Source organism: Condylura cristata, unplaced genomic scaffold (assembly GCF_000260355.1).
Source record: "Condylura cristata isolate star-nosed mole 26May11 unplaced genomic scaffold, ConCri1.0 scaffold00017, whole genome shotgun sequence".
Lineage (NCBI taxonomy): Eukaryota > Metazoa > Chordata > Mammalia > Eulipotyphla > Talpidae > Condylura > Condylura cristata.
The window spans coordinates 21,653,636-21,680,366 of record NW_004567118.1 but is presented as its reverse complement, the minus strand read 5'-3'; the positions used below and the strand labels follow the sequence as shown (position 1 = coordinate 21,680,366).

The 26,731-nt window shown below is 49.7% G+C and overlaps 2 protein-coding genes across 8 annotated transcripts in view; one reads left to right on the top strand and one right to left on the bottom strand.

Moving 5' to 3' along the window:
- The window catches only part of LRRC48 (leucine rich repeat containing 48), a 33,858-nt gene extending 7,240 nt beyond the window's left edge, over positions 1-26,618 (bottom strand). The window contains exons 1-11 of the mRNA XM_012726270.1: positions 26,530-26,618; positions 25,517-25,629; positions 23,499-23,663; positions 22,137-22,253; positions 18,592-18,758; positions 12,804-12,950; positions 9,523-9,642; positions 8,784-8,896; positions 7,268-7,442; positions 2,910-3,041; positions 1,045-1,115 (exon numbers count right to left, since the gene is read on the bottom strand). Coding sequence (XP_012581724.1) covers positions 1,045-1,115; positions 2,910-3,041; positions 7,268-7,442; positions 8,784-8,896; positions 9,523-9,642; positions 12,804-12,950; positions 18,592-18,758; positions 22,137-22,253; positions 23,499-23,658 — 1,202 coding nt within the window. The 5' untranslated portion in view covers positions 23,659-23,663; positions 25,517-25,629; positions 26,530-26,618. The remainder of the gene's footprint in view (positions 1-1,044; positions 1,116-2,909; positions 3,042-7,267; positions 7,443-8,783; positions 8,897-9,522; positions 9,643-12,803; positions 12,951-18,591; positions 18,759-22,136; positions 22,254-23,498; positions 23,664-25,516; positions 25,630-26,529) is intronic.
- The window catches only part of TOM1L2 (target of myb1-like 2 (chicken)), a 108,036-nt gene continuing 107,387 nt past the window's right edge, over positions 26,083-26,731 (top strand). For 3 of the 7 annotated variants that reach the window (XM_012726269.1, XM_012726267.1, XM_012726265.1), the window contains exon 1: positions 26,083-26,229. In XM_012726269.1, the coding sequence (XP_012581723.1) occupies positions 26,178-26,229 (52 nt within the window). In that variant the 5' untranslated portion in view covers positions 26,083-26,177. The remainder of the gene's footprint in view (positions 26,230-26,731) is intronic. The other 4 variants (XR_001145536.1, XM_012726266.1, XM_012726268.1 and 1 more) reach the window with 2 other exon arrangements.

Sequence of the window (26,731 nt, the reverse complement as noted above, 5' to 3'; positions counted from 1 at the left end):
CACGTGAATTCAGTTGGTAGAAGCATTTGTCATGCCCAAATGTCAGCTCCTAACACTCACATTTAACATGACAAGCCCTTTATAAATTATATGTCAGTGTCTTCAACATGAAGATTTCCCTCCATTCCAGATGTGTGGAACTGCAACACAGGGGGCAGGGATTCTGGGGTGTGGTAATCCCCTGAGTACCACACATTCAAGAAGAAGGCGGGACTTCTGCAAATAATGGGACTGCACAGCGACCCCAATGAACATCCAGACTTTATCTAACAGCTGCCATTGTCCCGAGGCTGGGAAACTCCCTCAGACCTCATGGAACATCTTTCAAACACCCCAAGTAGCAGCCAAGACTGAGTCCTTTGATGGAGCTTTTTCCCTTGGTGAAAAACAATTTCAAAGGTAGACAGTCCCACTAAGTAGGATCCTCTAATAAATTTAATGCCATCTTGGTACAGATCTTTTTGTAAATCAAATGGGGCAGAAAGGCACTTCTGGCAGAAAGCAAAGTGTGACTCTAAAGTGCTGCCTTTCGCAGGCTCTGTCTACATGTCTAGAGTGCTGGGGGTGTCGGGGGGGGGCACCTGGAAGGCCCTCCTATTTGCACCCAGCTGAGTTTGTGAAGCTTTATCTGTCTTCTGTTAAAGATGGAGGTTCCTGGGCCCTCCCTGGTGGTGCAGTAGGTTAAAGCACAGCACTGCAAGCTGACCACAGCCACTTCAGTGTGAGTTTGATCCCCTGCCCTGGAGGTGACCCAATGGTGCAGCAGACCTCTCCTGTCTCACCCGCTGTTCTTCAGGAGTGTACTTTGTTCATCTACTTGTTCTGCTCCCTGCTCTGTCTCTGGTGAGTCCTCTCACCACCCCTGTACCTTTGGCCTGTACCCCAGTTCTGGATGCATAAATAAATAAATCTTTAAAAAATAAAAAAAAAAAAGGGAGGCTCCTGGCTGTCACTCTCCTGGAAGTAAGGCAAGCACCAGCCTAGCCCAGAATAAACCCAAAACTCAGTGGCACCTCCCCATGGAGGTCATCCAGGAAAGGATATAGGCTTTGAACATTCTCAATGAAGGCTCCCACCAAGTCAATGATGTTCCTTTCAAACATGTTTATCGCTTCCTAGAAGTGATAAAAAACACAGTTAACACATATATTTAGATCAGAACCCGGCTAGCCTAGTGTCAGAGCAGAAGGCACTCCTTAGCCCTGGCCTGGTGTTTCCTCTAATCACAGCCCTTCACAACCACAACAATCTCCCCAGGCAAATGTTTGGGATCTGCTCCCCCAATGTTCCCTTTCTCACAACTCTGTTACTCTCATGATATTTCCAGTCACTCACCACCACCTGACTGAATATTTAAAGCAGTGCTTTCTCCAGGCCTTTGCATGTGCCTGTCCTTCTGCCAAGAACGCCTGTCCTGGTCTCCATAGACCCACAGAACTAGTCCTCTTCCTTTGGGCTTCTCAGGGGCATCTTTCCATCATCTCCAGGGGGACAGGGTAGGGAGTCACTAAGATCCAGGTCAGTACGGCAGCTCCACCCCTGCATGGAGCTCTGGGAGCATCACTGAGCCTCCACTTCCTCATCTGTGAATTGGGTTTCCGGTGCAGTACCTGCCTCATGGAGTTGTGCTGAAGCTTAAGTGAGTTACTTCACAAGAATTCTTTGCAAGGAGCTTGGCAGAGAGGGACCCCTCTGTAGTGTTGGATGTTCCCCCAGACCTTTCACCACCCACTTGGCTGTCTGCATGGCTCTGCCTCCTTCCTTAGGGCACTCCTGCACTGCTGAGTCCCGAGCTTTAGCAAGGCACCCAGGGGACTTCATGTGACTGATGGAACAACTGAAGATGCAGTGGTATGGCTCACTACCCTGGGAGCCTCCAGGGCCTGACGGCCCCAGGTCTACCGGGCACCTACATCGCCCACAGGGAGGGCTGAGCTGATGGGGAACCTACATATGCCTGAGGACTGTTGGTGGGTGAGCTAATTATGCATTTTCCAAAAGTATATAAACACTTGTCAGAATAAAAACAGGGCCACTGAAAAGGACAACTGCATTTACAGCTTTCTGGCTATCAGTAATGCAAACACGACCATGCGTGGATGGATTCTGGGGGAACGTCTGGATGTTGAAGAGGGGATCTCCCTGCTTGGAAAGGTTGGGAGCTGCTGCCTAACCTCCCCTGGTGCTCTGCGGGCTGCTTTCTGCAGTGCTTGAGTATTCCCCAGCGGGGAGCAAGCAGCTGCTATGTGATGTGATGGGGAAATCTATTCCATGTCTGAGGTGTCACTTGACATGTGAAGAATTGATTAGGCGCTATCTCTTGGCCCAGCCACAGCGGCATCCAATGAGGTTCAATTCATCACAGCACTTCAGACTCCTGGCCTTGACTGCCTTGTGAACACACAAGTCATTCTGGCTGCTAAGGGATTTTAGATAGCAGTGCTCTTCACATTCACTGCTTAGCGCTGAACTGCAGGCTCCTGCATGCTCCAGATGCTGCAACCACAGGCTGCATTGCCGAGCGATTTGGAGCTGTATGGAGGAGCCTTTGTTTTGTCCCTGACTGGGGGTCTACTTTGTTTTGCCAGCACCCAGACAGCTCCTTGGGTCTAATTAAAAAACCTCCCTGCAGTGTCTCTGGGATCTCGGAGGAGAGGTGGGGGGAGAGAACATTCTAGAAGAAAGCGCTCACTTCTCATTTTGCATAGAATTACTTGCAATTTAAATGATGGGAATTAATTAAAAGCAACATAGGACTGATGAACAAAACAGTACTCTGAGTTGCACCGGACATTTCTAGCAGAAAAGGCTCCTGCTCACATGTGGTTTTGCAGCTGCACCAGCTTCTTGCAAATGAGCCTGACTGGCCCATGGTTGCATTACGTCTGTGCCCAAGGGCCCGGCCTCACCTCCAGCTGTTCTACCAACTGCATCTCCAGTGTCATGAGCATGTCGAACAGTTCGTTGATGGCCTCGTAGGATTCTGTGATCTTTGTCTCAATGACGGTCAGATCAGTTTCATTCCGAATGGCACTTAAACTCTGGAAACAAAAGCCTGTGACTCAGAAATCCACAGCTATATGTGATTCATTAGTGATGGGTGGCAAGTTGGTTTGGTGCGTAAGAACTTGCGTTCTTGGGTCGACCTATCCAAGTTCAAGTGTCAGCGTGCCACTTGCCAGCTCTGTGAGTGCAGGCGAACTACTTACCCTCTCTATGCCTCTAGGCTCTTAGAACAGGCAGAGCACTACCAACCACTCAATATGCATCAGCTCAGGTTTTTATTAGAGGTGGCCAGGCCAGGTGGAAGGAGCAATAAGTAACTGCAGAGTCAGGTAAAGCTGAATTTCAATGCTGTCTGGGTCCCTTACCTGCAGTGTGACCTTGACTGTGCCACTTTCATTCTCTAGGTTTAGTTTCCTGGCTGTAAGGGGGAGAGAATCTATGCTTCACAAAGACCCAGGGATTAAACAGTGAATAGGAGGTGCTTGGCTCACAGTGAGGGCTCAACTAGGGAGGCACCCATAAAAGGCCTACAGCAGGCACAGACATGGAGAGACACTGAGATATAAGGCAGTTCCAATCTTTGAGGAAACTAGTTGAACCCACACAAAACTCTATGGCCTGAGGAGGCCAGTGGTAAGCAGATGCTGGCCATGGAATGGGAAGCAAGGGGTCTGAGCTGGGCACTGGTTACCAGTCTCTCACCTAAACAAAGGGCCTGAGGGGTCAGCCACCAAGTGCTGTGATGTCAACTTGTTTCTGTTAATATTTGTTATTCGTTATGTTATGAGGAAGGACAGAACAATGGTATGATTCAGTGGGACGAAAGAAACAGAGAATTGTGGCCATTCCATTCGGAGAAAAATCAGGCTTGATCTCTACCTTGTCAAGCCTTACGTGACAACAAGTTCCCAGTGGAGCTAAGATTTATACATGAAAATTTAGGCCATAAGAGTACTAGAAGGATAAATGAGGGATTTTAAATACACAATCTCAGAATGGAGAAATTCTTTTTAAGTATAAACAGGAGGAAAGAGTGATAAATTCTACTATCAATACATTAAAAAAAAAAAATTAGGGCCCTCCCTGGTGGCGCAGCGGGTTAAAGCACAGCGCTGAGAATCTAAAGCCGCTTCCGCATGAGTTCAATTACCGCCTGCCCTGGAGGTGACCACATGGTGTGGCAGACCTTTCCTGACCCGCCCGCTGCTCCCCTCAGCAGTGTACTTCGTCGTCGATCTGCCTGTTCTGTTCCCCACTCTGTCTCTGGTGAAGCCTCTCACCGCCTCTGAGCCTCTGATCTGTACCCCAGTTCTGTATGCACAAATAAATAAATCTTAAAAAAAAAAAATTAAATGCCCAATGCCCAAAGCACCCTAGACAAAATGATAAGATAAGCAACAAACTGGGACAAATATTTGTAGCTCATTTCACTGACAGAGCTTAATTTCTCAATCTTTAGAGAGCACCTACAAAAATGATGATTTTTTTTTTTAAAGAGAGAAAGCAAGAGACAAAAAAATAAATAAATAAAAACAGCCAGGAAAATGGGTAAGGGCAAATTATAAGAAAATAAATAGTTCCCAGAATAAGAAATATAACTGTTTATAAAATGTGTGGTGCTCCACGGGTGACTTGGTGATGGGAAACCTGCGAGGATTACAATTGAGATGGAAAAAAAATGTACAAAATGATGTAAAAATAAACTGTTGTAAAATTAAAAAAGAAAAAGAAATGTGTGGTGCTCACCACCACTTGTAAGAAAATAAACACTGAGCCAGATGTACTAGATTGGCAAAGCTGAGAATGCTGGAAAAAGGTGGCCTGAGAAGGGAGAACGCAGGCCTACAGAAGGTACGGTGTCTGTGGCAGATTGCTGCTGGACAATAACTAAAAGTAGTGACACACAGTTCCATTTGTAGGACCTCACCCTTCAGATCAATCTTGCACCAGGTTATTCACTGCGACACTACTTGAAAGAGCAGAGCATTGGAAAAATCTAACCATCCCCAACAGAGATTGGTGTAATAAAGTATGGCTCATTCATTCAATGAGACAATTTACAGTTATGAAAAAAAATGAAGCAATTCAAGTTTTGGAAGGAACTAGAAACTACATAGACAAACGGCAAAGCAAAGTGCAGAACAGTGCATGCTATATTTTCATCATGTACACACGCACGCACGTACAAGATGGAGCCAACTGTACTGTGGACATTTTTCCTCCTGAGTCTGTGCTTCTACTTGCATTACCTAGCCATGAGTGACTGTGACTGCACATGCTGACTTCATGTATTTTGCCCTGAGCTCATCTCACTGGTCCCCACTACGGTTCTACAAAGCAGTTCTCTCCATTTCACTGATGCAGGCCAGGAGAGGGTCACCGGGGAGGAGTCAGTGTGAGCATTCCGCCAGCCCATGGATCAGGCTGAGCCCCCTGGGCACCAGGGGGGTCTCTGTGTGAGCCCTGGTCTAGTAGAGCAGGTGAGAGGATTGCAATAACAGGACAGGAAATTACCTATGAGGAGAAGGAACGGGGGACTGCAGACCTGTGCAGTCTGTGAACTGCCAAGGCAGAGAGCTCCCTATCCATCAGGGTCTTTGGGGTGTGCAGGAAAATTCCAGTGCCGGGTAGACCCCAAATTGTTGAGTCCTGCGAGTTCTGTGTGGGGGCTGAACAAAGACACTGCACTGGGCTCTGGACAAGCAGTGTGCAGGCTAGTCAGTTCATCTGAGGTGATCTTTGAGGCCATTGATGTTACAGTCATGCTAGGAAGTGTCTCAGAAGCAGAAGCAGCCAGCCTGCTCCGAGGCTTAACAGCCCAAACCTGAGGAGCAGCATGTTAGGGCGTCAGGCCTGGAGTCAGGCTTGGAGCCAGAAGGAGAACAGTGCGGCCTGCCCTGTTCTGTTTCTCCAGGGGACTTGTGCTGAGGGGGTGACCCTGGCCCGGTTGCAGGAGGAGCCAGCTGGTGCCCCAAATCCAGTGGCAGCAGGGACCAGATAAGAAGTGTCAGGGAATGGCACCAGACAGGAACTGCAGGACAGAGATGTGGCCTGTTTGGAGGGGACAAGCGCTGCTCAGGCCCTGCTGACAGCTGCCTCCAGAGAAGCTGGCAACCACAATCTGTCTGTGAAATCTTTCCATTTTTAATGTCAACGGATGTTTAAAACATCTCAAACCCTCCATAGGCCAAACAAAACACATCTGTGAGCCAAATGCGTTCCTCTGCTGACAGGTTTGAACTTCCTGTTGAAGGTGGTAACACCCCTCCTGAAGCCTAGTGAGGAGGGTCTCCAGAGTTGTTGCACAGAATGTGAGTTCTGTTGCCCACTTCAATCCCATTATAGCTGCCCTTCTGTTTACTCTATTTTACCTTATGTGTGCTTCACTTTAACTAAGAGTTCTCGTCCTGGAGTGACTGTATAAGCTCCCTGAAACCCCAGAAACTGCAGTCAAGTGTTTCTGTACTCGGTGTGTGAGCACAGTTTTTTGAGAAGAAAGAGGCTCATAGCTTCCTTTAGCATATTACAACAATCTGTGACTCAGAACCTGTTCTGTAAAAGTACTGCTAACTCGAGAGGCCACTCCCACCAAGTACGCATGGCTCCTGCTTGGGCTGGCTGGACCAAGGAGCCTGGGTCAGGTAGGCCAGGTCCCCAAACACATAGGGCCTTAGTTGCCCTCAGGCAGAATGCCGTTCTTCCACCATCCTGAGCTAAAACTCTTGTTAATTAGGCCTCATCCTGAGTTAAGGTGCCCCCAAATACCCCCAAGCTTCCCTGGACTTCCCTCCAGCATAGGACGATGACTCTTGTGGGAAGGGTCTGAGTGTGTGTCCTTTACCAGATGGGGACTCCCTAAGAGCAGGGATCATGTCTAGCATAGTTCTGGTTTCTCAGGGCAGACAGAGAGCGGAAGCTCAGAAGGTCTGCTAGATTAACAAATAAGCAAAAGAAAGGAGTTGTAGTCTTTGTTATAATAGTAGCGGTAAGACACCATCATTGATGGTAACGATCATGCAGACTTGAACTGCAGGGACTTTTTAGGTAAAGGACACTCAGAGGCCTGGTCCAGCCCTTGTGTGATGGAGGAGCTGTGGTTGGTATTGCCAGTGGAAGGCTGACCCTCAGCTCTGTCACTTAGCTGTGTGATCTCTGGCAAAGGGGGCAATGACCATGAATCTCAGGAGTCATGAGAGGTAGAGGGGTCAGAATCAGGGGAGGTGGGGATCTGGAGCAGGAGGCAGGGAGAGGCAGGGCCTACCAGCAAGTGCTTCTCCTCAAACTTAGTGATCATTTGTTTGCCCTGCTCCTGGTTTTCCTGGATCGCCTCATAGATACACTCGTTGAAGGTGTCAAGCTCTAGTTTCCGCTTCTCCTGCTGGCTCAGTCCATATTCGAAAATGTCCATGCAGATGATAACGAATTTGTCCTTGTAGGTGAGTGGCAGTTAAGGAAGGTCATGGCTGTGTCGAGGGCTGGGAGGGTACAGGGCAGAAGCGGTGGTAACCCACACAGAGCTGGGGTTGAGGCTTGGAGTATAATGTGGTGGTTGGGGCAACTCCACGTGAGGAATTCAGAAAATGGCCCTGTGTGTGGGAGGAGCCGGGGCCAAGGAGGAGACTGTAGGAGGATCATGCTAAGGCAGGGTCCTGCAAGTGGTTTCTGGGGGTACTGGAAGGGCCAGGAACCCAAAGGAAGCCAGAGCTGCCTGAGAAGCTTGGCCATATTCGTTTTGTCTTTGGTAGGTTTTCTAGACAGCACCTTTGTAGGGGCCTTCTTTTGTGCTCAGATGTGGGAGGATGTTGACAGCCTGCAGAAAAGGGGATCCACGGGCTTGAAGCAGCGAGATCAGGTTCCAGCCCTGGCTCTGCCGCTGCTTTTCCCTTGCAAGCTGCTTCACCTCTCTGGGGCTCGGTTTCTTCCTCTGCAGCCTGAGGGTATGACAGAACCCACCCTGCATGGTCCCTGAGGTCAGGCAGGTGCTATAGCCAAAGGCAAACCCGCAGCCTAGTTGGTGGGTGGCAGGGCCTGGCTGGGAGCCCCATCTATCTGACCCTGTTCTTCGCCTTCTGCTCAGCCTCCACCCTCCAAAATCTAAGCCCCCCAACTTTTCCACCCAGAAGATTGTATTTCCACAAGTGAGTTTCTTTCTCTTTAGCTCCATAGATCCCCTCTGCCTCGCTGCCTCATCTCCGCACTCTCAGTGGACCTGAGCTCCTCCACGGACAGTGCAAGCGAACGGAGAGCTCCACACGGGCCATGGTGTCAGGTGCTGATCTTGTCCTCTGGGCTCGGATGGGCTAGGGGAAAGGATGCCGGCCCTTAGCCTTACAGTTTTTAACTGTGTGACCTTGGACAAGTCAACCTCTCCAAGTTTAACTTCTTGGCATATAAAACGGGGTTCATAATAGCACCTATCCATTGGTGCGGTTGAGAAAATTACCCACACTGTACACAGAGTGCACAGTGGCAACAAATAAATATGGCTAATGAGGAGTCACACCGTAACCACACACTTTAATCAGTTTTCCCTTTCTGACAACCGCGTGCCACATGACCAGACACTCACTGTGTCCCCTGAGGTCTCGCAGCATTTTCCCATGCAGCCTCAGTCAATCGGGCCCTGTGCTGACTTTTCTGGTCCATTGCTCTGAAATGGGGGTTTACCTTGCCGGTCTCACAAGAGAGACAGGGAAACTGAGGCCCAGGGCAGGAGACTTGCCCCAGACAGGCTGGGGGCCTGGGCCCAGCGGAGGACTCTGAAAGTGGAAGGATATGCCTCCACGAGGTCGCTGACGCCGGGCAGGTAGGCCAGCTTGTTGCCCTCTGCGTCCTCTGTGTACATGCTGTCAAACAGGAAGGAGCCGTTCATGTGTTCGACAAACGCGGCCTGCAGTCAGAAAAAGCCAGGCTGGGGACAGGGCTAGCACAGGAATGTGGCGAGACTTTCTGGAGGAGGGGACTTGAGTTTCAGTCCTCTGGGGAAGTCAGGGCTGGGCAAGGGTATGCCAGGCAAGGATATGCTGGGCAATGGCACGTATGGAGGGCCAGAGGCACAAAAATGAAAGGTGTACGGGTCTCAGTCGAGCTGGAGGTGGGTGGGAATTGTGGGAGGAAGGGCAACAGGGGCCCCATCTTGAATCTAGGGCTATACTGAGTAAGAGACTTGAAGTTTCCAGTCTGCCATGGGGAAACGCCTAGGTTTTCTAAGAAAAGGGGAGGCTCTGGTTATTTCAGCACAACCTCCCCAAACCTGTGGGCTGGGCACCGGGGGATAGCTATGAGACCAGGTGGCCAGGTCCCTGCTGGCCTTGGGGGCAGGTGGTGGCTGAGCAAGGGGACAGGCCCTGCAGCTGATTAACATGCGCCATCAGAGCTGGAAGTAGATGCACAGCAAAAGAAAAGTAGGGGGCCTGGATCCTGCAGACTTTCATGGAACTGGGCTGATGCCTGTGAGCAGAGTTCCTGAGCTGGGGTAGGGAGAGGTGGAGAGCAGAGTTCCTCCCTGGCTGGTACCTTGTGTTCCGCCAGCAAATTCTGCCAAGCCTGCTCTTCCTCCTGCCGGGTCTGTATCAGGTTCTCCCGGTGCTTCAGCTCGTCAATGCTGTACTGGTATTTCATCTCTGCCAGCTCTCTCTGATGGAGGAACAGGAAGTGGTGTGGTCACCAGGGGGTCCCTTCCAGTCACACAGGCCTCTGTCCCCTGTGGCGTGTGGGTGAGGTAACTTATGAAGGCTGTGTACATGCGAATGGCTTATTTCCTCAGGGCCCTCTTCGAGTATCTGAAGTCTAAGGGGGCAGTTGGGGCAGAGGGCATACTAGGAGGATGGTGGAAGGATCTTTGGGGCAGCATTGTGGGTGGGGCACATAGCCCATGGAGACTCACTCGTTCCCCACAGCTGCATGGCAGGTGTCTGACCCTCTTTTAGGGAGGCCCAATGGGAGAGAGAAGGCTACAGGCTTGCTCACAAGGGGCCCTACCCTCGGCCCTATGCCTGCATATTCTTACCCCCCTCCACTGCTCTTCTCAGCTCCCTGACCCCACCAGGGAATGCCGAGCCCCTAGGACTCACCTTTCATTTCCCTCAACCCACCCAAGCAACCTCACCTGCGTGAGACTGCAAGTACAAGCACCACAGACCCTCCATCCTCAGATAACACTTGCTCTCTACCTCTGGCCAGGCCCCACCTCTGAGTACCAGATCTAAGCATCTAATAACCTCACTCCCATATCTAAAAAGCACTACCAATTCACCATGTCCAAGACAGACCTTTGCCCTCCCAAAGTCCTGCTGAGGTGAGTGCCCCCCCCCAATGCCAGCTAGTTAGCAACCAAGCCAATGTCCCAGGAGGCACCCTGGACACTCCCCTCACCACGCAGATCCAAGCTGCCTCCTAACACCTTTGTGATCTGTCACACCATCTCTCCCCTCTCCCCCCCACCCCCTTCAACTGGTCTCCTTGTGGGTCCTGTCTCTCTCTACTCTGTCTACCCCTCCTTAGCAAGTGACCAGCGCAATCACTGTTAAAGCAAACTTTAGGGCTTCCTCTTGGGCATAGGATAATCACAAGTTCCTGCGTGGCCAAGACAGCCCTGTGGTCTCCTTCTCTTTCTCCATCTCTAACTAAGCTCTAGCCTTCCAGTGACTCCTTAAAGGAAGACAGGAGCTTCAGATCCTGGGCTTCCCTGCCACTGTCTTGTGCTGCCTAAGGCTGATCCCAGTTTCACTCATGATCGTGATAATCATACATGTTTTATTGTCGTCTCATGCCCTATATTGGTCACAAACAATTTATACTGCATAGAGTTGAAATCTTTTAAGGATCTCTTGTTATTCACTGAACTGTATGCTTTTATTCTGTTTCCTAACATATTTATCGTTCAATAAATATAGTTAAAAAATTAAAAATCTCTTGTATCTTGTTTCTCCTCGTCTCTCCTGTCCCACAGCACTATCCTGGGTCAGGCCAACTCTTCCTCCTGCCACCAGGACCACAGCCCCTCCCCTCTCTGCCCTCAGTCTTTCCCTCCAAGTCCTGGGATCACTGGTCATATCTTGAATTTTGCCAAAAACTGCTCAGAATTCTCCAGGGGCCTCCATCTTCAACAGGACAGCCCCACACCCCAGGATGACTGTGCTGCTGGACCTGCACCCTCCTGTCTTACCCCTCCCCCACACAGCCCCTTAACTTTATGTGCTTTACTGTGACTGCCTTCTGCCCCTGGGGAGGACAGGCATAGTCCAGGGCCTCAACTTATAAGTGGCTTGTTGAAAATTGACGTAGCCCTCAGGGAGAACTCCCCAGCTCTGGGAGGCCCCCCCGAGAGCCTGCCACGGGCCTGCTCAGCCTGTGGATGGTGGTCCTGGGCCTGGTCCTACAGCTCTAAGCGGCTCAGGACTGGGACAGTGATGTGTCCCAACTTTCAGGTGCCCCTGCTGTCATGATCTTTTACTTATTATTTATCTTGATGCTTCTAGAAAAGTATCTCTGGATGGGGAAAGACTTTGCTTTCTCTCAGCACATGCCGGGCTGTGTCATCTTTCATTTATGGGAACGTCTGGGGACTGAGGAGAGGAGACCTGGAAGGGGCTTAGGTGCTATGAAGTAGTACCCTGCCCCATGGCTTTATAGTGAGGAAAACAAACCCTCTCTTGTTCAGATAATAGGCTCTTGGTCTATTCCAAGCAAGTGAGCCCATGCTGCCTTTCTAATTATTTTCTAACTGGAAAAAAACAAGACTTAAGAATCTTAGAATTCAAAATCTCAGATGCACCATCATGGGACAAGAGAAGGCCATGGCCAGAGGAGGCCATGACTCTTCTACCACACACCATTGAGGGGGCCTCCCAAGAGGGTGCCTGTGAGGGGAGGCTCTAGTCATCCAGGGTCAACCTTGAGCCAGGCTTCTCTCTGCTCTTGCTGAGCTCTCTCAGTGCTCCCTACCTCACCTCAGTGTACCCCAAATACAGGCGCCTTTCTTCCAGAGAGGTGCTAGCTTCCGGGTGAGGGCAAGTCAAACTCCCTGACAGTCAGCACGAGGGAATTTCCCTTCCTGCCACCAAAGATCTCAGAACTTGGTCTCTTTTTTCCCCCAGTGTGGAAAGTACCCATAAACTGGTCCAACTGCAAAAATGAAAGGGGAACAACTCATGGCAGGGGCAGTGGACAGAGGCGGGAGGTGGCCAGACCAGCCCTGGACAGAGGTGGGCTGAGGACACACCAGGTAGTGGCCAAGGAAGGGTCCTTCTTGCCAGGGTGAACAATGCAGAGGCTGAAGGTACAGGCTCTGCTTCCGGACTACCAGGGTCCGACTCCTAGCTCGACCCCTCCCGGCCGTGGCATCCTGGGTGGGACAAGCTGCGGACAAGAGAAGGGTTTGCCTCACAGGTTGTGGTGAAAACAATGATGCCACGTGCATGCCAGGCACAGATACATCACAACAACAGTCAACTGTCAACTGTAATTGCTCCCAGGGTGTCAGAGAGTAGAGGGATTCTGGCTTTGCCTTGAGCCCCTGGGCATTCTCATTTGTGCTACTCAGTGTCTTCATCTGGAAATCCAGACAGAGCAGGTGACCAGGAGGCAACACTTGCAAGGGCCTAAACAGAAAGGAGCAATGAACATTTACCACAAGGTTCTGCTGGAAGGGTTCTGACAGGCAGTGACCAGGAGTGTGGGGGGGGAGTCGTGCTTTCTCTCCTCCTCAGGTGGACACTTCAGTGCCCCTTTCTGCAACACCTCAGGCCTCCTGCAGACTGTCTCACAGAGCTGGGAAAACAGAGGGAGACACTTGCCGTGTGCTCATCGATGCGCCGGAAGTCCAGGTAGACAAGGTCAGGCAGGTAGGCACAGATGAACAACTTGTACTCCTCCTCCTCAGCGATGGGGTTCCCGGAGAGTCTGAGTGTCCGCAGGTTCTTGAACCGTCTCAGGTAGATGATCTGAGGAAAGGGACATTTTTTTAAAAAAAGATTTATTTATTTGTGCATACAGAACTGGGGTATAGGCCAGAGGTGCAGGGGCGGTGAGAAGATTCACCAGGGACACAGTGGGGAGCAGATCAGGCCGACTGACGAAGTACACTGCTGAGGGGAGCAGTGGGCGGGTCAGGAGAGGTCTGCCATGCCCTGTGGGTCACATCCAGGGTGGGGATCGAACTTGCACTGAAGCGGCTGCAGCCAGCTTTGTAGCGCTGGGCTCCAACCTGCTGAGGCTCCAGGGAGGGCCCTAGAGACCTGTTTTCTTGGTTGCCCAAAGCTGAAAATAGCTGGGGGATCCTCTGTCCATGGCACCCTGCTGGAGTGTGCAGCTTGGCCACAGCACCCTCAGCACTGGGTGGAGCTGCAGTGGGGAAGGAATGGGGGATCCCCGGTTCACAGCTGCACTGAGGCCTTCATTCAGTCACAAACTTTCCAAAAAATCAGAGTAGGCCTGAGTTCAAATGCTAGCTTTGAGACCTTGGGCAAGTTACCCAACATCTGTGGGCCTCTATCTCCTCACTTGTAACACGGGTATAAGGATCCTATGGGTGTCATTAGGTTTTGTAAGAACCAAGTGAATTAAGTTATGAGAAGTATTTAGTAGCGCGCCTCTCTCTAGTCAGTAAATGGTGCTAATTATTATTATTGTCAGTGAAGATAGGTATGCCTTCTTCAATTGTCAAGTCCTGTGAAAAGTATAAATCTATTAAATTATTAGTTTTCTTTTTTTTAAGTTTTTTTTTAAAAGAGTTTATTTTGTGTACAAGAATGGGGTATAGGCCAGAAGTAGAGGGGTTGAGAGGCTTCACCAGAGACAGAGTGGGGAGCAGCACAGGCAGATACACTGCTGAGGGGAGCTGTAGGTGAGACAGGAGAGGTCTGCTGCACTATGTGGGTCAGTTCCCTGGCGGGGGACTGAACTCAGGCCATTGTAATAGGTCTGTTGCAGTGGTAAAGCTGAGACTTAACCGCTAGCCCACCAGGGAGCCCCCTAAATCTCTTAAAGTAAGTGGAACCTAATTTGTAATTAACCTTGGATTAACTGGGTGACAGCTAGTGAAGCATTGTACTCTTCCTATATCCTATTACTCTTCCTATATTCTATATTTTAGTAAAATGTAGAAAAATGTAGAGAGCTATTATCTCATCTGACAGTATTTCTGAATACTTAAACCCTATACTATGCTAAAGAGACTAAAGATACCTAGAAAACTTTTCTGAAGGGATTTCTTTCAGATATTTGTTAATTTTTTCAATGAACATTAAGTACCAGCCGGGCAGCAGGCCCACGCTGGGCCTGGGGATATAGTGGGAACCAAATGTGCCTGGCTCCCACCCTCAGCGGATGCGCCTACATTCTCAGGGCTGCAGACAGGAACATTTTCTTAAAGTAAATAAAACCATTACCATTTGGAGTAACAGCTCTAAGAATATAAAGATGGGTCATGAGGGAAGTCTTAGGGGAGTCAGAAGCCATGGAAGAGCAGGAGAGCACATTTCCAGAAACAAGAGCAGAGGCCCTGAGGCAGGAAAGAAAATGGTGAGTTCCAGGAACTAAGCAAGGCCAGGGTCACTGCAGCATGGTCAGGGAGGAGGGGAGGGGAGGGCATGGGGTGAGACGAGAGACAAGATCAGCTGCTGACTCACATAAGACCTCCTGGTCGTGGTCAGGAGTTTGTTCTAAGGAAAATGGAAGCCACTGGAGCTTAAATGTATGTAGGGCAGGAAGACAGGATCTGATTTAATTTTTAAGAGAGCTTATAAAAAGATTCCGTGTTTCATCTTTCAGACTGTTAATGAGAGAAGGGTTTGACCACACCATGTGTTCTGGAAGGTGAGAGGAACCAGGCCTTTTCAGAAGAGCTGCCGGCTTTGTAAATAGTTCCTACAGATGGCAATTTGGCAAGATCCATCAGAATAAAAAATGCACATGCCCTCAGACCCAGCAGTTCCACCTTTAGGAATTTATCTTACAGATGCACCTACCCAGGGACAGAGCAAGCCCTGTTCAAGGACATTCACTAACAGTCTATGTGCAATGGCTTGAAGTTGGAAAAAAACCTCAGCCTTCACGTGGAGCACTGGCAGGATTGATCACGCTGCATCTAACAACGGCACGGTCCAGCAGATGGGGGTGCGATGACTACGGAGGAGGAGGGTCTACTGAAGGCAGGTGCTTGGAGCGTAGCTGGGCAGACATGACAATCACTCAAAACATTTCCATAAGAGAGCTGGAAAAACACACATGTCACTTAGAAATAGCTGTGGTCTCTGGTAGGGGAGGCAGGGACCAAGGCTAGGAATAAGAGGAGCTCTTTTGCTGAAACATCTGTTTGCTTTTAATGCGATAAACAGGTACTAAAATAAACCTAGTAAATAAATAACAGGAAAGAATATAATTAGATGTCAGATTCACAGTGGAGATAAGGGCTAAAATCAAAGACGCTCTGGCTTTGCTGGTTATTAAGTCAGGATATTCTGGATGAAATCATTGAGGGGATCTGATAAGGAAAAGAGGGTCCAGGGGCCCCAGGGTCTCTGGGATACGACCAGGCCTGGGAATAACAGAACCTGCATTCAGATACTTCAGCACTCCCTGGCAGCTTCTCCCATGTGGCATCTTCTCAGTTCCCTCTGGGGACAGCTTTGCCTGCTTCTCCTTACAAGGCACCACCCAGCTCCCCAGTGGGAAAGGGGAATAACATTCCTTTAGGCCCAGTGTGCAAAGGGATGGGATAGGAGACCAGGGCAGGGAGTGTAGGGTGTCCTCAGCAGGGACTGGAAGTCACTGTCCACCTCTATGCCCATACACTTGGACTTTTATAAGGACAGGGCCGGAGGGCCATTAAAATCTCCAAATGTCCAACGATAGCAAGTCAGAAGAGAGCTATTTCACATGCAGGCCAGGAAGAATGGATTCACTTAGGCAGGGACAGCTCTAAATGCTCAGAAATGTTTCAAACTGAAAGTTTTGGGCTGTTTAGGTTTTACCCTTAACTAAAAGTTCCTAAATAGGGCCCTCCCTGGTGGCGCAGCGGGTTAACGTACAGCACTAAGAAGCTAAAGTTACTTCAGCATGAGTTCGATCCCTGCCCTGGAGGTGACCCACATGATGCAGCAGACCTCTCCTGACCTGCCCGCTGGTCCCCTCAGCAGTCTACTTTCGTCAATCTGTCTGTTCTGCTCACCACTCTGTCTCTGGTGAATCACCGCCCCTGCACCTCTGGCCTGTAGTTCTGCATGCACAAATAGCTAAATCTTAAAAAAATAATAAAAAAATCACCTTCCATGTACCTACTATGTGCCAGGCCATGTGCTAGGTCCTGAATTAGCCACTATCTCCTAGTGGATTCAATCCTCATAGTAACTATTGTTATTCTCAGTTTACAGATGGGCCCAGAATGTTAAGTCACTGCCCCAACATCAGACTGGTAGCTGGTTAAAGCTCAGCTCCTGACTTGGCTTATCTTGAGTCCTCTATGCGGACCTGTTGGCCAGCATTTGGTGGTCTGGGCCCCACAAAGGACAGGTTGAGCAATCAGGATTTCAGCCCTGAAAAGCTCTGGTAGGGTTTGGATCCTCCTGTCCTGTCTGGTGTGGAAGGCAAACTTGGAGATGACACAGCCCCTGGGTTCTGACGCTGCTGCAGTCTTAAAGCAACTAGGGAGTGAGTGCTTGGTCCACGCCAAGCTACTCACACAAGTCAACCAGTCTGACCATCCATTCATCTCTGAAAATGGTATGAAGTGGGGTGCAGCTCTTGATCAAACTAGAGGTTCATTGTGGGGGGGAGATCGCTCAAGCTCCTTGTCCTGCTACAGACAAGGAAGCCTGTGACTCTGATGGCTTGACTCCAGCCATGAGGAACATCAGTCCAGGGAGACGCTGAGGGTGGCAGAGCCCTGAGGCAGAACTGACCGATGTCCCTGAAGCCCTGACAAGCCCGTGTCTCCTCAGAGCACCAGTAACCACGCCACTAAATGTCCCCATTGTTTGTAGAGGGGCTCAGCTTACCTCTGGCTTCAGCCCAGCTGTGAGGACTCAGTGAAGTGTCTGTCATGTCCCTGTTCTCTAACTTGGCTCTCTAAGCTCCCCACCCCTCCGTCCAGAAGCAAGGTGGGAGGGAGTTAATTTCCCTGGAGTGTCCCTTATCTGTGGAGAGACAGAACTGGGACACAAATGCTCAGGCTCCAGCCAAAAATCCAGGAAGGCATTCTGGACACTCCGAGGGTCCTCTGGGAACAAGCCCCACATCACTCACAACAACCATTCCAGTGACATACTGACATGTCAGTTTTTTCAGCTTCTTGAGGTCCTTTCCCTAGCACACCACCCAAATTCTCATCTCTGCTTTCAGCACCCCTGGGGGTACACTTTCCTGTTCTGTAGGAAAAGCCCTTTCTGATCATTTCACCCATCCCCACCACCATCTTCAGTTTCCTTCCAAACTGCAGACCTGCCCTGGACACACTGCAGTATGACGGCCCCCAGGGTTCCCCTCTGCTCTGGCCAGCCACCCCAATGCTGCCCTGCATCACACCCAGCCTCTTCTAGTGCCTCGGCTCCACCACAGTGCCCAGGTAGCACACCAAGCACACCCAAGGCCTTTCTTTGCTCACTCAGTTCCTGCCTCCTGGGAAGTGGATGGCAAAACTAATAATCTTTCAATGAGTCTGAATCAAAAGTCACCTCTCCTCACACTCTCAGGGTCTCAGATGTGACAGAGCTCCCCCTTCGTTAAGAATGTACTCCAGCCCTACATGGGACTTTCACCCATTAACTCTCAGAATTGCTGGTAGGTAGGTAGGTTATAGCTATTACCTTTGTTTTACAGGTAAGGAAACTGAGGCAGAACAAGTTCAAGCCTCAGGGTGTGCGGCTAGAAACTGGATCCAGGCTATCTGACTGACCTAAGCAGAAGAGGAATTTTGACAGGAAACTCCCGGGGCAGGCAGGCAGGCTGGAAAAGCAGGTCGCAGCCATGGCCCTGCCACAGGCTCTGTCTGGTAATGTTACCTGTGTCAAACAGGCCCCTTCTGGATGTTACCATGCCCCTAGCTACTGGGGACACAGTCCCAGCTTGCTGTTGTGAACAATTGTGGGGGTATGCAGGGAGCAGCCTGCCCTTCCCTAAATGACCAGTAACTTGGTCTCCTCATAGATACATACCCCTGGCACCTCATGGCAGGTACTGGATACTGGCTTCTCACCACCTTAAGCTTGACCATGTATGTATGTAGCTTTGTTAAGTTCCCCATAAGGCTCTCTGTACTGATTGAGTACGGGATAGATGTGCCAAATCCAATAGGAACTTGACATAGCAAATGTTAAATGAGTGTGGGGATCAGAGAAGGAAAGATCCCACCAACCCAGAGATGCAACTTGGTACCCACAGGTGGGCTTTTGATGGCTTAAGGATGGTATTTAAACATCATCAGGTCTCTTAGGGAATATCTGGATTTCTGGCTTTTCAGGGAAAGGGGGATGATCTAGAAGTACACCTGCCTCTCCCGTTGCCATAGACAACGTCTCCATGCCCCTCCCCCCCACCCCATCCCATCTCAGCACCAGCCCTGGGTATTCCCATTCCACAAGCCCTCACATTCATCATGTTTCCAATGTCATTGTTGCCCAGGGACAACATCTGCAGCTTGACGAGGGCATCTAGAGAGTCGATCTTGGAGATCCGGTTGTTGAACAAACTCAGGTCCTCCAGGTTGACCAATGTGTCCAATCCCTCGATGACTTCGATGTTGTTGAAGGACAGGTCTAGAAGGCAAGAGGACTGTGAAAGTCTGGTGACAAAGGAGGGCTTGCCGGTCCTGAAACGAGCCCATCAGGTTACTTAATGCTCTGTGAACCAGCACCGAGTTGTTGGGTCGGGTGTGCACTGACTCTGACAGCTTAAGGTCAGGGTGTGGAGCTGGTGTGGATTCCCTGTGGTTTCAAATTTTCACAACAATTCCCAGTTCTGTCACTCATCTTCCAAGCTGGAGACACGTGGGTGAAATTCCGGCCCTTGTTATGTCATTGATGTGGGACAGAAATGCTTACTAGCAGTACATCTTTGGGTGGGGACATGATTGCAGAAACATGTATAGGTGTTTTCATTATAATACCTCCCAGCAGCTTAGCAATTTACCAGCTTATCAAGTTGAAGTTCTGGAAAGCTCAGTGCTACAAGCTCATAGCCACAAGCTGACCACAGTGCTGCCAGAGTTTAGTGGGACTTCTTCCTTGGCGGAGGACAAGTTGGATTCTTCCAGCTGTGTTACAGCTGACCCAGGCTCCCTCCAGTCAACATCCTGAAGGATGTTAAGATCGTTTCCAGTCCATCTTCATATCTTTGAAAATAAAAATGCTTTTGGAGGTTGGATGGGGTTGGAACAGCAAAACTGCCCTGTAACAACTATAGTCCAAACTGGGAAATTTTCATGAACCTGTTAATATGATCATGATCACCACAAGTGATCACATTTAAAAGGTGATTTGGAAAGTCAGTTTATCCGCATCTTAATTTAGGTTGTTTGGTGTATCAGGGGATACTCATCTTTTGAGACTTGAGACAAATGATAACTTATTGTCCTTTTCTCTGTGTTGGCCTGTGAAGTGCATTACCTTATGGAACTTGTACAAAACTGCTTTATACATTGACAGAGCTGGGATTTAAGCTAGGGTTTGTTAAACACCAAGACTGCCTACTTCCTTTCCCATCATGCTGCTAGGCTCTGTTCTTTGGAAGCCCAGCTCTAAGCCACTAGAACTTAGCAATGTGCCTGTGAATGTCTGACAACAGGGGTGGGGAGATGAGAAGCCCAGATTTGTAGTCTTTGCTGATTTCTGTGGCATAAAGGCTCCCAGCAGGCCTGTTTCACATGACCGCATGAATGCACAGGTGGGAGATGTGTGCGATTAGCTTCTGAGTGAGCATGAGCAGTGCTAGCCAGCACCAGCATGCCCTCAGTCCTGGGGTGGCTGACTGGTGGGCCATCTGCAGGGCGTGGCACATTGGTGGGGGGCTGGGCTGCACTGTTGGAGAGACTTTCCTCCCCACCCTCACCTCTGCATCCCAAGGACCCAGCCCCTCCTGGTTATGGTTGGATGACTAGGGACTAGAGTGGTAGCTGGACAAAGGCTGACTTCTGTCTCTGACTTTTTTTTTTTTTTTTTAAGATTTATTGGCTTATGTATATAAGAACGGGGGTATAGGCTAGAGATGTGGGGGCTGAGAGGATTCACCAGAGACAGAGTGGGGAGCAGAACAGGTGGATCTACTGAAATAGTCTGCTGAGGGAGGGGAGCAGCTGGCAAGTCAGGAGAGGTCTGCTGTGCTACACTGGGTCAGCTCCCTGGTGGGGGATTGAACTCGTGCTGTAGTGGCTGGCAGTAGCTTGATAGCGCTGTGTCTTTAACCCCTGCTCCACCAGGGAGTCTCTCTCTGACCTTCTTCTTGTCTGCCTTTGAAAGCTCACAAGTCCTTGGCACTGATTTCAGTACTCTTTACTGGCTAAAATAGCCCAGTCAAGGCCGTCAGTTGTGCCTGTTCCCAAACTTTACACAAGCGGCTCCCTCTTCCTGCCATGCTTCTCTGCCCCATTTCCATTCCCATGAAACTTACTTATTTTAGAAATTTTAAGAGTTTTAAAAGCATTTTCTTTTATCTTCTTTTTCTTTTCATTTTCTTCCCCCTCCACCATCCCTGAAACACTGTTGGCTTTCCCTCCCCCATCCTTAACTCAGAAGCCTCAGCCTCACTTCATTTATCAGTGGTTGCTAGTTTTCGTAAGTGTTTACCTTTGCTGTCTGCTATGAAAACATTCGCCATTTGTCTCTGTCATTCTGACGTGCATTACTTCACACAATTCCCTCAAACTCCCTCCATTTTGCTGTAAATGGCAACATCTCCTCTTTCCTCAGGCTGATAGTGTTCCTTTCTGTGGCTAGAGCACATCTTGATCCAGTCCTCTCTCAGGAGGCACGTAAGTTGTTTCCATGTCCTAGTTTTTATAAATAATGCTGTAATCAACACTGCAATGCATATAATTTGGGGGTTGATGGTTTCCTGTTCTTTGGATAGATAAATCTAAGAGTAGCACTGCTGGGCCATATGGTATTTCTATTTGAAGGCAAATCCAGTTCACTTTCCAACATGGCTGGGCCAGGTACATTCCTACCAACAGGGTAATAGAGTTCCTGCTTCTCTGCATCCTCCCCAGCAATTAGAGTGGGCAGTCTTTTTAGTATGGGCCATTCTCATGAGTGTGAGACAATAGCTTGTCATGGCTTGAACCTGCACTTCCCTGATTAAAAGTGATGATGAATGTTTGCCCATATATTGATTGGCCTTCTGGATATCCTCTTTGGTGAATTGTCTGTTCAGCTCTGCTGCCTTTTTGCTAATTAGGTTTTTTTCATTGTTGTTCTTATGAAATGGAATATATTTTTAGTTTATCTCAAATATTAACACCTTATCGGTTAGATGTGAACGTTTTTCCTATTCAGTAGCATGTCTTTTTAATTGACTTCCACTTTCTTTTGCTATGTCAAAGGTTTTTAATTGGAGGCAATCCCAATTGTTTTTGCTTTTATTTCCCTTGATGTGGGAGCTGAGTCTCCATGGCAAGTCTTTTTATTTATTTTTAAAGATGTATTTATTTATGCATAGAAGAACTGGGTATAAGCCAGAGGCATGGGAGCAGGGGTGAGAAGATTCACCAGAAAGAGTGGGGAGCAGAACTGGCAGATCTACTGAAATCCACTGCTGAGGGAAACGGCAGGTGAGACAGGAAAGGTCTACCTCACCAAGTGGGTCAGCTCCTTGGCCTCCGGGGATGGAAATAAGCTGCTGGGGGTGGAACTTGATAGCTTGAGAGTGCTGTGTTTTTAACCCTGAACCACCAGGGTGACCCTCCATTGCAAGTCTTATATCTAAGTCTTTAATCCATTTTGAATTTCTTTTTGTGCATGGAGTTAGAGAGTGATCCAACTTCATTCTTTTACATGTGGCTGTCCAGTTTTTCCAGCATCATTTGTTAAGGGGACTCTGCTGTCCAGGATCATGCTGGCAGCTGAGTACCGCCTGCAGGGAGCATAGCCATAGTAGGACACCCTCTCATGAGGGTGAACAGACCCAGAAAGGAGACTTACCTAGCCAGACCAGGTGTGTGAGTTTCTCCAAGCCTTCGATCCTCTCAATGAAGTTATTGTCCAGCTGCAGCTTCCTCAAGTTCTCAAACTGCCAGAGGTTGTCTATATGGAGGATGCCTAAAATGATCAAATAAGATGCCCTGGCTTGTTCTTGCATTAGGTTAGGGTTAGAGTTGAATACTTGTGTAAGGGGACTCTCATTAGACTAAGGTTAATCACAAAAGAGGCCCACAATTTGCTGTCTTGCCGGAAAATGTGTGGGTACCTTGGGACTGTGGGCTGAGCACTGACAATGAGTCTCTCTGATGTCTGGGAGGGCAGTGGTCAGCACTCTTCCTGGGAGCACTGACTGCACACCTGTGTGCTGCTTTTTCTCAGCATCAGCAGTTTACATGGAAAAGCCACTCCAATCAAGCAGGAGGTATTTGACAGCGCTAAGTGAGTTACTAGTGTGACAGGACTGTCCCGAAAGCCAACTTAGTCCTTTAATACAGACATAGAATCTGCTGTTGTTGCCACCACCGTCATCACTGCCCCCTCACCCTTGTGTCCCCAGGGACTGGCAGGGTGAGCTGAGGTGGGTGTCAATAATTCCCTGTTGATTGGACAATTCAGCAGGTCAGTGTCAGGACCCAGGACAGAGCAAGGATGTGAACAGACCAAGTCACTGGGGTGGTCCACCTGTGCACTATATGGGGGGTTGCAGGACCCCCACCCTCCTTTCTCACTTCCTTTCCCCCACTGCTCTGCCTCAACTTAGGAGTCTTCTTCAGTGAACCAGGAAGCATGAATGTGTTGTCTCACCTTGTCCTCCAAATCATTGCTTGAAACAGAGACTACCATCATCTCAATTCACAGCTGGGGTAACTAAGGGAGCGAAGATCTGGCTCGACCTGAACCCACATCTTCCCTTTCAAATCCTCTCACTTCTGACGTAACGACTCTTCCTCACAGCCTTGTGCCCCTTCTGTTCCCAGCTCCTTCTCTGAAGCTCTTTACCACCCTCTACCCCTACCCTCATGCCCTCTTCCTCCCCAGGGCTTCTAGAAACCACCCTCCTAGGCTAAGGGCCCCACTCCAAGGAACCCATGTGCAGTCTACAGCATGGCCTTTGGGATTCACTTGGATTTGGAGTGGGAAAATTTCACCTTATATTCTTATTCAGAATTATAAGTATTGTGGATCTTCAAATGCTAATGACAATATTAAGCCTGCAAATGGTGCAAGCTGCTCCTACCCCCTTCTGAACCAGGCAGGCCCTAATGCCGATGTGGGTCCTTGTGTGGAATTCTGGGGCTGGAAGGTGGACTGGAGAAATTCAGGGGTCCTGGAAGCTGCCCTGACCCACCCCAAGATACGTACACTGGAAGTCCAGCCGCAGGGAAAGGACGTCCTTGAAGAGGATGCCCTCCTGCTTGGCCAGCTGCCCAGCCTCTTCCTGTGGGCCCTGCTCCCCCACCGCCTGCTTGAGCATGTCCTCGTCCATCACTCTCAGCTCCAACGAGTTGCATGGCTGGTTCATCTTCCCTGAAAAACACCGTATTTCTCACCTATACCCTGGTTCTCCCTTTGTCTGAGGACATGTTCTGCCTGGTACCCTTTTAAGACATCATAGAACACTGTGGTAGCCACAGACACTCTGAAGGCTTCCCCCATCCCATCCCTTGACCGATTAGACCTAGGGTTGTTCCTGGGCTTCCCTGGCAACCACCTCTTCCCTTCACAGGGGTGCACCCTTTGGTCCCACAACCATAATTATGACCCACTGAGCTGAGGTCTGTGGATTTGGCCCAGTTGCACTATGAGCCTGACTGGATGTAGCCCCAGCCTTGGGAAGCCAGGAATCCTTACCAGCCCTCTTGGTGAGATGTCCAGATGGGCTGGACTCTGCAAGAAGATATGCTCTACTAGAAACTCCTAGATTCTGCCTCCCAAATCCTCCAGAACTCAGTTGTCCTTGTTTCTTTCTACTCCTATTTCTCACCACCCTAACAGTTTCACCTTCTACCTTTGTCTGCATGTTTCTTCTTGAACCTCTAGTCCTCCCTGCCTTGCTAATTCCTGATGCTAGGATTCTTTGCTGGGACCCAAGAACCCTTGTGCTCTGCTTTTTAATCCATGAGTATTGGGCTAACAGTATCTACCATAAACCAAGGTATGCCTGGTGATCCTGTCACCTCGCCTTATTGACTGCCACTGCCTATGTGTCCTTTGTCCCTCCTCCCCCACCATCCACTTGGATGCAGCTTATAGGAATAATCATCTTCTGTTTTTCAAGAGGTTGGGGAGAGTGGGGAGTTGGAGGGCCTAGGTCGAGAAGGCATGCGGGGTTATGTGAGAGGGCAGGCTATACCTCCTCTGGGGGCACAAGGAGTGGACACATGACACAGTCACTGGGACATTTTCAGATAAGAAAATGAAAATTGGTTAGAAAGGTTAAGTAATATGTGCAAGTTGACACATCTACACAGAGGCAGAAGAACAGGAATCCGGAACCCATTTTCTTGATCATCACTCAAATGGACCCTGGGCACTGTGGACTATCATTGTCACAGCCCATAATGTTTCTCACAGCCATTCTGGATAAGGGTCAATACCCCAACACTTCCTAAGCGAAAAGTGAATTTTATCAGCAGTTTACCACCCAACCTAGGTTCTGTTGACTTGTCTGATGATAGTGTTGTTGGTGAAAACCAAAGGGCAGAGGAAGCAGCAGAGAGAAAACTCCTGAGAAACAGATTTAGAATTGTCCTGGGAAATAGCAATTATGAGCAATTGGATCTCAAAAATGTAGCCCTATTGGTTATGCATCATAAAAGAAAGCAACCATTTATCAGTGCCTACTATGTACTAAGTGCATGTGCATTATTTAATTGCATGTCAGCTCTGGAAGCCATTAGAGAAGGGGGGTGTTAAGGAGAGGGAAACTTGAGACTTGGGAGGGATCTTACCACGAGCTGCTGAAAAGAGACAGACACTGAACTCTGATATCCATAGATCCCTCCAAAGCACGTTATATTTTGAGGACGATCAAATAATAAGAGATGAACAATGAAAGTAAGAAGAGAAATAATTTAATGTCAGTAAAGAGGTGAATTATAAGGGTTAAAATTTTGAAGTGGACCAGGTATCTTTCTTTCCTTTAAAGGAATCAGGCCAGGAGGATAAGGGATGAAACCCCTTAAAAATCTCTTCGGGCTTTCTTATCCGAAAGCCTGAAAGTCCAGGACTAGAATTTTGAAGGTCCCAGAGCGGTTGAAAAGTGGCGAACCTATGTGCTCATTTTACAGATGAGCAGAATTGGGAGGGACTAAATCAGAGGAAAGCGTTAAGTCAGAACGTTGTCCACTCAGCGAGTCCTCCCAACTCCCGGATCTCACCTTCTCAGGCGAGCTCTTCCGTGCCGGTTCCACGCAGCGGACGCCTTGGCCGGTAGCTAGGGAAACCAAGCGCCGCCACTCCGTTGCTAAGGGGAAGTCCTGAGGTAGACATCCTGTGTGAAAGTTGATGCACCACGTGATCACATTGCTAGGCGGGGAAAAACTACCACCAACCAGCGGTAGAGAAAACAAATGTTTCTCCAATCAGCCCTTTTTTGGGCGGGGACTCTCCGTGCCCTTTCTCTTTCCCGCCTCCTTTGTGATTTGATTGACTTGTCTTTTGCCCAATAATAGTAAGAATTCACCAGATTGACCAACATAAAGATGAATCAAAATGCACAGACTCGTTCGAAGGCGGGCCAAAGGAGGGGCCACTACGCCTGACGGAGATTCCTGTGACCTAGCTGGCTCCTCCGCCCAATCGGACGCCGCGGGGTAGGTGGGGGTTTCGCTGAGGGAGGTGTACGGGCCAATCGGAAGAGGGTTGGGCAGGCGCAGTCCAATAAGGACGCCGTAGGGGGTGGGGTCAGGGGCCGGGCGTTCGGCGTTCCTGAGGGTGGGGCGGGGGCAAGTGTCAGTCAGGTCGGGATCGCTACGGCGGAGAGCGGAGACCCGGGCGACTGACAGGGGGCGGGGACCTCTGCAGTGTTGTCCGCCCAAGATGGAGTTCCTCCTGGGGAACCCTTTCAGCACCCCGGTGGGGCAGTGTCTAGGTAAGACCGCGCGAAGGGATGGGCGGCGGCGGCTGGCAGGCTGGTGAGGATCGTGGGCCTCTGCCCGGTACCGGTGCCACGGGCACCGGGCACACCGGGCATCCTTGTCGTCTGGTCTCTCTGCCCGAGCGCTGGTGTTGCCCCATGGGCGGGCAGGGCCTGCTCGCCGACGCCGGCACCACCCTGTCTTGTGGCGCCCCGAGGCCCAGTATGGACCGGGAGATGCTCCTCTGGTCCTTACCCATTAGGGCCCAGCTCTTCCTGACTCCTAGAGGTGGTGCCAGCTGCTGGTCGGCTTACCGTCTTGCTTACTGGGAGATGCCATTGCGTGCGCCTGTATCCAACCTGTCTCGCTGCCACCGCCTCCAGTATGCAGTTCTCCCAGACCCTTCTTCCTCCATCCTTGTCCCGCCTTCTCAGTACCAGCAGCACGCAGACTGGGCACCCTCCCAGGGAATGCTCCCTGCACTAAGACTTGCTAATTAGAGCTGCAACTGTGCTG